Genomic DNA, 12,963 nt, shown 5'->3' with positions numbered 1-12,963 from the left:
TAAAGCTCCAGCTCGGCATCAAAACACTTCAAAATTGGCGCGACGGGTTTATGTGAACAGCCTCTTTCCGTGCGGCAGCGCCCCCCGCAGGCCCGGAGGAGCCGGACAGACACGCTACATGTCCAAATGTGTGTGGACACCCCTTCTGAGGAACGCATTCGGCTGCTTCACGTTGCACCCGTTGCTGACACAGATGTGCAAATGCACACACATGCACACACAGACTCACACAGCTTACTGCCAATAGAATAGGACTCTCTGGAGCTGATCAATACTGTTGGCTCCATGCTGCCTAATAATGCCAGGCGTGGGCTGTAGAGGGGGATAAAGCCAGTGCAAGCCACTTTTTTATAGACATACTCTAAATGTAAATATGTGAATAAAAAAGTATATTTTCATGTGATAAATGTGATTTTATAATCATTTAGGACTTTTCAGATGTCTTTTGAAAGCATTTAAATGGAACACCCAATTCTCCACCCAGCTGATGGTTTGAGGTTATGCGGAGGAATTCGGAGATGGTCCTTCTCACTCTTCTTACTCCAGAACAGCCCCAAAGCACGATACTCCCACCACCATGTTTAACAGCTGCTACGGTGTTTTTGGGGTTAAAGGCCTCACCTTTACTCCTCCAAACAGCTTTGTCTCATCGGACCATAAAACGTTCCTCTTAAAGGCTTTTTCTCTGTCCATGTGATTCAGCTGCCAAGTTTAGTCAAATGTTGATTTTGGAGGTGGAGCTTCACGTGACACTGGTGTTTCATCAGAGGTTCCCGAACCCATTCCTGGGTCATCTTTCAGACCATAGCAAAGTGAATCTGCTTTCTACACTGATCTCCTTGGACTTCCCTGTGACAGCAGTGGTGGCTCAGCGGTTAGAGCTCCAGGCTACTGCTGACAGGGTTGTGGGTTCGAACTCAGGCTCAGCAAGCTGCCACTGCCCTCTCTGCTCCCTGGGCGCCTATATGGGCACTAGAGTTAGCTGCCCACCGCCCTTTGTGTGTGTCCTACCACAGATGGGTCAAAAGCAGGGGATACATTGCACTGAACATGGTGCAGTGACAGATTTATGCACTTATACCTTCTCAGGGTGTTGGCCACCCTTTTCACCAGCAGTAGCTGACTGATCACTTACAGGAAGTTTAGACGCCTAGGCAACTTTTAACACCACTGAATTAATAATCCTACTACAACTCAGATACTCCATGTAATGAACAGAAAGGGAGCAATGCAGGTCTTGCAGATGCCCGGTCTCTGCCAGTCAAGCCTGTCAATCACTATTTCCCAAGTGTAGCCCTGCCTTCTTACAACAGGGCAGAGTTAAAACTGCTCTCTGGAGCAAAATTATAAAAAGGCGCAATCTTAAACACTGTAAAATCTACTATAACTGCTGGAATTAGACACTGGAGACAAGACCATTTAAAGAACAATGACATGGAAAAGGGGTGGAGTTGTTTCAGTGAATAAACACATGGGGATGGGTGGAGCTACACATCATAGTACAGGTGCTACACCTCTGGTGGCTGCACTTTTGAGAGAGACTGCAGAGTCTATGGTGTCTGAGACTGGAGGTAACCAGGCCTTGCTTTTTCTATGTAGTTCCCAAAGGTCTCTGGAACCTCAGTCCTGACCATTAGCATTTCACCCAGTAAAATAGTAGGAATTTAACAAACTTCCATTCCGACATGATTGGGTTTCTTCCCACCTCAGCATCTTGTGTTTCACACACAGCCCATGATCTCTACAGGCAGTGGTTTGACCTGCTGTGCAGCCCATCTAGACCAAGATGATTAATAGAGCATTAGCGTAAGCAGGCTGCCTCTCCCATGCGTATACATGCAACATGACAGTTATTTCGGAAGAGAGCAGCTGCTTCAATTTGCGAACAGAGAGGTTTGTAATTGAGTGATCCCTGTTTAAAAACACTGAAATACACTTCCCCACTCAGTGAGCAGCCGGTGGAACATAGTAAATATTTTTATTCGACCAGTAAAGAACAAGAACAAGAGACGAACAGAGACAGACAAACAGAAATAAGAACTAGTTTAGTGCTTCTGCACTTTCATGATCAGCTCATCACACAGCTTGGTGACGTCCTCCACCTCCTTCATCTGAGGAAAGAAACAGAAAAGGAAATGTCAAAACATCAAATCAGTGCCACAGAAGAAGTGTTGCATCATCCTAATTGTTCACTGTTCCAGTGAATATCAGCAACAAGTTAAAAGGTTTTTGCCAATCTGATCCAATGAATGAGATCAGGGACAACCCAGGCATACTTTAATGGATTGGACAGCAGCCATTATGAGCCTTAACCAGTTCAGAGCCTTAATTTTAACTGATGTGTTCTAGCAGAGACTACAGCAGTTTGAAGGTAGAAGGTTTTACCAGTTCTGCCTAAACCACATGTCCAAGTGTCCTCCTTACAATAGTGTGGGGGTGTATGTATACCTTCTGCTCCAGGTTTTTCTCCAGTGATTGCACTTTGAGCTGCTCCCTCCTCAGTTGAACCTGAAGTGCAGAAATCTCTGTGCCAAGTTTAGAGCGCACATCCGCAATCTCCTTATTCGCCCTGCACACACAGTCACCATTAAGATCATTATCTGCATGTCCACACACACACAGATGAGTTATTTGTTTTACACACTAACCGTTACGGGTGCAGAAATCACATAAAAAAAATGAACAAGTCAAAGTGAAACTCTGGCTCAACATGCTTGACCAAATGGGGTAAAAATGCAACGCAGTGGAGCACTTACTGTTCAATCTTTTCCTCTGCGTGAGTTTTTAGCATCTGGTACCGCTGCTCCTCCTTCTGCAGCCTGGCCAGGTAGCTCTGTGCACACTGTTTCAGGGTCTCCTCATTCTAAACAGAGCAGAGGAAGACAAGCTGAATCAATGTAAAGCATATTTTATTAACTCCTATAAACTTTCCACATTATTGTAGATATACTTTGCTATACTACAACACTGAGAATCTTTATTATTCTTTGAGAATTAAACAGGTCGTCTTAACGTGACAGAGGCTGATATGTAAATGAGCTTTGCTCGGACTGTCTTGATTTAAGAAAAATAAATAAACCCAAACACTGAAACACTAATAAAGGAGAGGCTAGAAAATCAACAAAGTCTGTGTCACAGGCAGACTTCATTAAAATAAAACCGCACACCTTCTTAAAGCCGTCGATGACCTCCTTGCGTCTGTCCAATCGCTTGACCACGTCAGAAAAGGAGCGTTCCATATCATTCAGGTCTTTAGCCAGCTGCTGCTTCTCCTGAAGGACCTTACTTAGCTCTGCCTGAGCCAGCTCCTCCTTCTGCTTGTGCTCCGCTGCACATAGACATCAACACATGAGTTCATACTGTTTGGCTCTCTGGGTCTGGCTCACATGGGTTATAAGGTAAATCAACTTACCTGTGATCTGAGCAATAACCGCCTCAAACTCCGACACAATCAGTCTGAGCAGGGAAAGAAAAACGCATGTTAATGAGTGTTAAATTACGTTCTGTCCATTTATTTGGATCGTTATAAAAGGATGATCATGTATAATAAACCGTAAACGCACCATATTTATAAGGCACCCAAAAACACACTGGTACAGGACTGCACTATGCCCCCCCACACTCCATTAAACTCAACAGGTTTAATTAAGCTGTTGGTAATGAAACCTCTAAACATTTGAAGACTTTCATTTTCAAGCCTGCTGTGACCCATAAAAACACTGTCAAATTAACAAAGTGAGGACGCTTACACCATGTGTTGGTTATCCAGACTCATCTTCTCCATCTGAGCCTTCAGTTCCTCCTCTTTCTCCTCAGCCTGGAAGAAGCCATTGCATTAGCACCCAAACACTTGTTATAAACACACATGCTAACCACACAGTCCCGTTTCCAGGTCATGGAACATTAAACTACACTGCCTGTAAGAGTTTTGCGACATTGTGGAAGGAGGTTCTCTCAGGAATTTTTGTTTGCACCTGCTTGCGTGCTCTCGCCATGGCAGCGTCCATGTCCTTCTGGCTGTACTTCAGCACGTCCACGATCACGCCCTCACTCTTCTGTGGCTGTTTGAGGGTGGGCACCAGCAGGTCGAGCACAGTGGGGTCCTGAACCACAGGAGCTTCAACCTACAAACAGAACAGGACCAGAGTTTAATTTAAGAACCTTTTGAACTGAACCGGAAGTACAGAGTACTGAATGAACATTTCAAGGAGATTTAAAAAGGTAAAACTGCAACTGAACCGAACCAAGACAACTGAATCACAATCAAGCAAAACTCTAAAATTACTTAAGTCTGACATTTTTGTATACAAATCGATACAGCTACAGGAATATTTGGATTAGAATATTGGGCATCTCCATAGGTTTACAGGTTATAATACATTTAAATGAATAAAATAACATTGTAATGCAGTCTTTTGCTACAACCCAGCACATCCTTTTAAAATCTGCTGTTCAATGAATACATGGAACACACACACACAACCTTTATATTAAATTTTTAAGGCAATTATTTGCCAAACCCAACAGAATCACAACACTGGAATCCTTAAAAAAAACATTACAAGCCTCACCACCAGCGGAGGGAAATCATCCAACAGCTTTGGGCTTTCCTGCTGAGACTTCTGCTTCACCTCAGATTTAGCAGCCTCCATCATCCTGCAGCAAACCGTACAGCACAGTTAGCAAATACGAACCACTGCACCAAACCAGCGACCACTCAAACACATTAAGCACAGCGTGATTATACTGGGTTCTTTCACAGGTGACTGACCGGATGGCGAGGGAAGGCCTTGGTAGGCAGAATCCAGAGTTGGTGCTGTCTGCTGCGGCTTTCTTAGGACTTTCCTTCACCAGAGGGTCAAACTTCAGGTACAGCGACTGCTTACGCAGGGCAGACTCCTTAAACTACACACACACACACACACACACACACACACACACACACACACACACACACACACACACACACACACACACACACACACACACGTCAGAACAGCTCTGCGAGTAAAACATAAGATCAAGTACCATTAACTTAACAGCTACTCACGGTTCTCGATCCAAACTGCTCCAGGTAATCAATCTGTTCATCAAAGTCATTAGGCAGGACTAGAGAAAAGAGGGGAAAATAAGTTTGCATTTCTGGTCAAAAACACCAGAAATTTGGATCTTAAGATGGAATAAGGACAAGGGTTCAGCAGCACCAGTGTAAGGCTGTGTGCCAAATGCATAGTACACACTGCTAGCATACCATCCTATATACCAGATGGTTACTGCAGGTTAGTGCACAATATTCTAACTTACTAATCCGTTTTGTACCATCTGGAAGTCATAAAGCGTTGCTGTGCCAACAAGGATCACTAAGTTTTCCAGCTGCTGTACTTGCATCATTGTCTGCCATTTCACATTTTTCCAGACTTAAGCTCCTCCCTTTCCATGACACATTGTGGTTTGAGTGGTTTTCAATGGACACTATTGTCCCACAACATAGTTCCAAGTATGCATAACAGATTAGAGAAGGGTTTCTCATTCAACAGCACTGCACAGATTCCAGTATTCTTTAACTCTGCACACCCGAATCAGCTGATCAACTGACTACATGAGCAGGGACGGGGCGTGTTGAGTGAGGAATAACTGTTGTGGGATGCTCGAGATTTCTAGCTTCAAGTACTTACACATGGAGCCAGGCACAAACTCCTCATCAGCCGCAGCTGAACCAAACTCGGCACTCTGCTTCAGTGGGAAGGGCTCAGGAGTCAGCTCTCTGGCTACTGGCTCCTGCTTGACTGGGCAGCAGGGTACCCTCCCTTGGGTGAGCATGGATGGCTTGGTCTCAATTGGCTACAAGAAGGAAGAGCATTTGAAAGTCACTAACAGTTTAAAATAGTGAGCAAAATGTTAAATACAAATAAAGGATTACTTACCTTAATCAAGGACAGTTCCTCTTCTGCACTCTTTTCACTACCATCACATGGAGAACTGTTAAAAAGCAACCGAACATCACAATACAGAAAACAAAAGTCCATGAGCTCAACTGCAGATAAGGAGATACACTGTATGATCATTTTGCACAGTCCCTGAATATTCAATAAACCTAATTAACTGCTGCTTAACCCTAACCCAGGAAACACCTCCCCACAGTATTCAGAATCTTAAGAAATGCAAGGTATCTGAGGACAGGGGTGTATTCAAGACCACATTTGCTAAAGCAATGGCCAAGTTAATTATTCTAATGTTGCCAAAAACGAATAAGTAAATAGTGACCAAACAGGTCACAGGTCTGTGGAACAAATTGACAAGAGAGTCAGTGCAGTTTTTTTTTTTATCTAAATAAGGCGGATTGTCCCAATACCCAAGACAAGCCCAAATACTACTATGTCCCAGACAAGCCAGTTAATACAACGACTGCTGCTTGGAAAAAGCTCTTATAACCAATCAGGGCCATCCTTCAGGAGGAGGTGGGTATCCTCCAGTGCAGCTAGAGGACAGGTCTACTCTAAATGTACTTGTTAAATAAAACGCATTGAAGAGGTTCTGACCTGTTGCTTGGAGGGGTGCACTGCTGCTCAGGCTGCATTTGTGTTGTAGGAGGTACTGGTACAGCCTGTGTTTCCTCACTCATCAGTGAAGTGCTCTGACCACCGCGAGGAGGAGAGTTACCCATCTTTGCTTTCGCACCAAACGGGTTGAAGTTGGGGTCATCAAACTTGTCAAAGTCAAAATTGTAAGAGCCTTTCGCAACAGGGATAATATCTACAGGAGCAATCTCAATTGTTGCATCAAGAGACTGGGGTTTTGCTTCTGGGGATTTCTTCTCAACGGGAGCAGAGGTGGGTTTTTTGGGGGCGGGTTTGGCACCTGGTGGCCTCTTCATGCCAAGACGTTTGGGAGGCGGTTTGCGTTTGACTTCAGCGCCGTCGTCAAAGTTAAACTCCAGTAACATCGTGCTGTCTTTAGAGGGCAATTCAGACTTAGTGCTTTCAGCTGCAACAGCAGGTTTCACCTCTGGTTGGCTAGGCATCTCCGGAGCGGTCTCCACAGTAAACGCCACCAACACTGTGCTGTCTTTAGGGGGCAATTCAGATGTAGAACTTTCGGTTATAACCTCAGGCTTCACCTCTGGTTGGGGAGGCATCTCTAAAGCTGTCTCCACAGTAAACTCCACCAACATTGTGCTGTCTTTAGGGGGCGATTCAGACACCGAAGTGCTTTCCGCTTTAACCGCAGGCTTCATCTCTGGTTGGCTAGGCATCTCTGCAACAGTCTCAATATTCTCAGGGGCAACCACACTATATTCTTTCTTAGGTTCCTCCATTTCCAGAGGTGGAGAATTGCTGACTGGTGCTTTTCTGCCAAGGGGAGGGGAATTTTGAAGCTTTGAGCCTCCAGTTTGAAAAGGATTGACTGAATCAAGACTGTCAAAGTCAAAGCTGTAAGCTCCTTTAGGTGGCAACGGAGATTCCACAGCTTCTGAAGGTTCCTCTGCAACAAGAACCACCAGAGGCTGTGAAGGTTCCTCTCCAACAGATACGCTTTCTGAGACAGAAGCCGGGTCGGGAACCTGCAAATTCTCAGAGTCATTGCTGCTTTGATCCATGACTGGTGTATCTGAACTTCTCTGCCCGATGATCACGGTGGTGTCTGTTGAGGGTGTATCTGAAGATAAATCTGCAAGGGCATTTTCTACAGACTGGCTCATAAGGACAGTCTCATCCAAGGCCATGTCTGTGTGAGCTTGCTTTTCTTCAACTTTCTCCACCTCTTCAAAAGCAGACAGCGAAGGAACAGAAACCTCATCAGGCTCTTCCAGCACTGGTGGAGTCATGGGCTTTGATGGAAGAACAGGTTTGCATGGTGACAGGACCATTTTAGTCATGCTTGAAAAGGATCCATGGCCTCCAGGTTATCGAAATCGATCGTGTAGCCTCCCGTGCTCTGTATGGGCATTTCATCATCAGGGTATGGAGTTTCATTTATACTTGGGACGTCGACAGGTGCTGTAGGAGCACTCGGTGGAGCAGGTGTCCTGGAAAAACAATAGACGTGTGAACTTGTGAACGAGCACAATCCTTCTAGCTAAACTTACAGATTTTTGAAAGTAGTGGGAAATACGAAAGTATTCAGGTCACATCCCCAACCCCAGTCTTAATATGGAAATTACTGTTTGTCATTAAATTACAGACAGTACTTGCAAATTATAGCCAGACTTTTGCTTATGTGGATTACTTCTACCTAGCCACACCAAAACAATGTGCTTTTACAAGAGCAAATTGCTAAGCTAGCTAGCTGAAAAACTAACACGGTGCACCTAAAATCTAAATTTCTCTGGAAGACCAGTTGAATCGTTTTGGTACTCACGCAGCCACATATTGCAATAAGCTTCGCAGTATACCAAACATTTCACAGGTACAGCAAAAACCAACTCCGATAACGTTCCAGACAGCCTTATCCTCAACGAATCTTCCTTAATGAAGAACTGGGCGGTACTCACTCAGCAGAAGTCAGCGAGAGAGACTCCAGGAGGGCTGTGCAATCATCCAAAGAGGCCATCCTGCCGACACGGCTTGGAGACATAATCTTCTTAGTGACCGGGTCTCTGCGAGGGGTTTGGAAACAAACCTGGAGAAACAGCAGCAAAGAGAACCAGTGATGAAATGAAATGAGAAATCGACTTATCTTTATAAGAAAGATCTGCAAGAAGCAGACATTCAACACTCCCCAGTCACTGAAAGGATTACAACCCAACCAGAGTTCAGTTATGACGAGTGGATTAGAGAAAACAATGAGCATATTCAGAAAGTCCTGAAAACAATAAGCAGCTCATTAAGAAGATCTGGGACTTAGCTCCAACATGGTGAAGGAAATCAGCCCACATTTCAGAGGAGTTAGTCATTTCTGCAAAACCACACAATAGATGACCGTAGGCAAGCTGCAGGGTCAAGAGACCATGGCAAAAAGAGCTGTGATACAGATAATTACACCTCTTCCCATTATTTACACAATAATGAGCCAGTGCTCTCACATCTGCAAATACATGCAAACAAAAGTTGGCATTTGAACATCTCCGTTTGCTTCTTATAAAATGACACCCAAGGAAATTTCACAGAACTATAAAATGTTTAACAGAAACCGAAGTATTTCTCTAAAAAGTAACTCAACTGTTTACAACTTCAAGCAAAAAGGAAGACAAATCAATATTATGCAAATATGGCATTTTAAACGAGGGAACGTTTTCTAGTGCATCTTTTAAACTACTGTCAGTCCATAGTACTATAACTAGCACCCAAACAATTTATTGGTTAGCTGACAACCAGCCGTTTCATCAGTAACTGACAATATTGCTAGTACCCTGCCAATAACTACCCAATTGTTGGCTGCAGGATTTACTGTTTGCACTTTAAAACTGCTAGCAGTCACTCCGTTTTCCCTGCACATTGATCAAGGCAGAGCTGGTACAGCCAAACTGCCCAGCACTACCACAAGAGTAAGCACAAATACAAGCACAGTCAGTTAAGGCTACCTTCACTCCTTTGGCCACGCTTTTGCTGAGGTTTTCAGCCTGAGACTGTCGCAGTATGGACGGCCTGCGGTGGGCTGATCCAAGGCGAAAATGTCAGCAGCGGTTTCAGGTGCAACGTGCTTTCGTACAGGGCACACTCCCTGATTCTCATCATTCACCACACTCTGAACTCATACTGTAGAGGGAGAGAGCGAGAAACACTGAAGTGTAAGGGTGATGACATCATGAGGAGAGCCACTCCCTGTGGCCACTGTGTACAGTACCCAGCTGGGTTTACTGATAAGCCACCAAGACATGTACTCTAAATAAACAGCAATATCAAGAAGCACAGCGATAGCACAAGACATAAGGACATAAATATCCACTGAACTACTTAGACAACCGTAGATATTTAACATAAGATACTCTCCTTACAAAATGTACACAAACCAGGGCACCAAATCATTGCATGTCCACAGACACCCTCTCCTCCAGTTTTTCCACATGAATAAAGTGTATTCTACTACACTGCTTCACTGCTGTGAAGTTGAGACTGCATTCACGACCACTACAGCATCAGTGGGGAGAGGTACTCATGTAAGAGTCAGTTCTGCGACTCAACTCCTCCCAAAAAATATTGGATGGAGCTCCATCACTACAAAGGTCCCCACAGCCCAATGATGAGGGTCTTATACCACTCCAACCATGCACAGTGCTGGGCACCATGACCTTAGGCTCATCTGCCCTCTGCTGCTCCAGAGTGCTTATGCAAGCTGTGCATGTGTGCACCCCGATTACAAGACATCGTTGGAAGGGCTGTAAGAATACTTTTGGACATACAGTGCAGTTATCGCTGGTGACAGCATCCTGCATTCCCAGGCTAACTGCAGAAACCCTATGAAGTGAGGCGCCATTGTGCAGAAATAGGCCAGCGCCGGGTGAGCAGTCAGCTGACGTGTGGAAGAAAGGCTGTTGGTTGCTTTTACTGCAAGTAAGACTGGTCAAAAGGGGCCAACTGAGGAGAAAGCCCATCAGTAGGTGTGAAACTGAAACATGCCTTTAGGAGAAAGGCAGAAACTGAAGGAACACAGATTACAGTTTACTCATTTATGAACTGGTATATGATGAGTTACACCTCACAAGCCCTTCCTAACACTAAAATCAGGACGGGATGGGGCAGACGCTGTGCCTTGATGACATGACTTCACTTGACTAGGTAGGGAGTTATAATTAACACGCAAGCTCCACATTCACTATTCAACAACAGCCAAAAAGACTGTACTAATCACAGCCCACTTTACAGCACTTGCCAAACCAATGTATTTTTATACCATTTCCTCCTGAGTTTTGCAGGGGGGGCTGGGTCCATCATGAACTGTCAGAGAGCACTTAGAGATGACAATACCCCATTTCCCCCCCTTTCTTTCCCAACAGGTGTCATGCTAGCCCTTTGCTGCTGAGACACTGAATTTCTGAAAAGGATTCTCTTATCATATCGAAACCTTAAGCAGTCTCAAGGTGTGATTACAATGTGTACAGACAATAAGCAAAGCCAAAACATCAGCCTGCCATCATTTGTCAGCAACATTAGCTAGTTTTATGGAGTACAGGGCCTTCATATACATATATATATATATATATATATATATAATATATATATATATATATATATATAGAGAGAGAGAGAGAGAGAGAGAGAAAAACTTTAGTAGAGGAGGGTCCAAACACCCCCAGTCAGGCTAGCAAGCACTTGGGCACGACTTCCTAAATGTGCAGCTAGCCAAACACCAACACACGATTCACATGTGAGTCACTGTGGATGAGGGCATCGGGTAGAAATGCCACTGTTCCAGCACTAACCACCCGTTACAATATAGAGGTCAGTAAACATCGGTCTGCTCTGGTCCTGTAGAGGGAGACAGAGAGACACAGACACACAGAGAGAGAGAGAGACACAGGGAAAGACAGACAGACAGACACAGAGACAGACAGACACAGAGACAGACAGACACAGACAGACACAGAGAGAGACAGACACAGACAGAGACAGACACAGACAGACACAGACAGACAGACACAGAGACAGACAGACAGACACAGAGACAGACAGACAGACACAGAGGACAGGACACAGACAGACAGACACACAGACAGACAGACAGACACACAGACAGACAGACAGACACACAGACAGACACACACAGACAGACAGACAGACACACACAGACAGACAGACAGACAGACCCACACAGACAGACCAGACAGACACACACAGACAGACAGACAGACACACACAGACAGACAGACAGACACACACAGACAGACAGACAGACACACACACACACAGACAGACAGACAGACACAGAGACAGACAGACACAGACAGACAGACAGACACAGAGAGACAGACAGACACGTGCACTTTCCTTTCTCTTTTTATAATTCAAATAAAGTGGGTCAGAAAAGCTCCTATATTAATGACAGGTGTTAAATCTGAACATAAATAATCAGTAGTAAATGACTAATAATAATAATAATAATAATAATAATAATGTAAATAACGGTCTGAAAGCTTGAGTTATGCTGTATAAAGTTAGCTAGCCAGCCAAGTTATTCCACACTGCTAACTAACTAACTAGAGTCGTCAAACTTCAGAAAGTTAGTTTGCACCTTCAAAACTCGTTTAATTCACCTTAAAGTGAAGTAGATCATCATGCCTGTGAAACACAGACTTTAGCTAAAGCCATTAAAACAGAAAGAGCTGGATAACCGCGCGAGCCAGGCGTGCTAATGCTAACCAGCTAACCCCAACGGCTCACTGTCAGAGACACACGAGCTCAGATTTCATATTTAATAACTCTACACCACCAAGAGGAGCCCCCACCCAAACCTACACCTCTCCGTACCTAGAGCCAGGAGCCGGAGGCGCAGAAGCAGGGCTGATAGCTCTCCTGAAGAGACGGACGGCTGCTCGCTCTCCGCCGGGACGCTCTTCACTGAGGCGCTGCAGCGGCTCCGCAGAACAGCCCGCCGACCGTTACAGTTCAAACTTAAACGCCTGCGCCTCGACCAATCAAACGCGTAGCGCGCGATGCCAGAGAGGCGGGCTGTAATATGAATCCACCAATGCTGTGTCAGGCTACGCGCCACTCCTATTGGTTGGTGTAGAAACAGACAGGCGAGCGAGCCAATAACACACATGCTGACTCTAGACAGCGCAAACGTCACCTCATATGACCCGCTGTAGCCATTGGGAAAGCGAATAGATATTATAATAGCTTAGATATTAAATATGATATCATATTTATTGCACCAGCAAACATATATACATATATATATATATACATATATATAAACCAAAATCATTATGATTGACTTTTAAATCTTTTTTTTAAACATCAATACTTACAACTTTGGCCAGACCCCCCTCCCCCCCCCCCCCCCCCCCCCCCCCATATATTACTA

General features: G+C 44.7%; 1 protein-coding gene across 1 annotated transcript; it reads right to left on the bottom strand.

Moving 5' to 3' along the window:
• Positions 1–1,961: 1,961 nt before the first annotated feature.
• On the bottom strand, positions 1,962–12,699 carry tacc3 (transforming, acidic coiled-coil containing protein 3). The gene is given in 19 exon segments (XM_072676717.1): positions 1,962–2,111; positions 2,449–2,569; positions 2,757–2,863; positions 3,168–3,328; positions 3,413–3,456; positions 3,750–3,817; positions 3,975–4,124; positions 4,572–4,656; positions 4,772–4,905; positions 5,051–5,109; positions 5,676–5,841; positions 5,925–5,979; positions 6,540–7,875; positions 7,878–8,026; positions 8,492–8,619; positions 9,521–9,588; positions 9,591–9,684; positions 9,784–9,821; positions 12,405–12,699. Coding segments are annotated over 19 exon segments (3,324 nt in total). The 3' UTR covers positions 1,962–2,045.
• Between the last annotated feature and the right edge of the window lie 264 nt (positions 12,700–12,963).

This window comes from Salminus brasiliensis, chromosome 4 (genome assembly GCF_030463535.1).
Source record: "Salminus brasiliensis chromosome 4, fSalBra1.hap2, whole genome shotgun sequence".
Classification (NCBI taxonomy): Eukaryota; Metazoa; Chordata; class Actinopteri; order Characiformes; family Bryconidae; genus Salminus; species Salminus brasiliensis.
The sequence above is the reverse complement of the archived record's forward strand: the minus strand, read 5'-3'. Positions and strand labels throughout refer to the sequence as shown.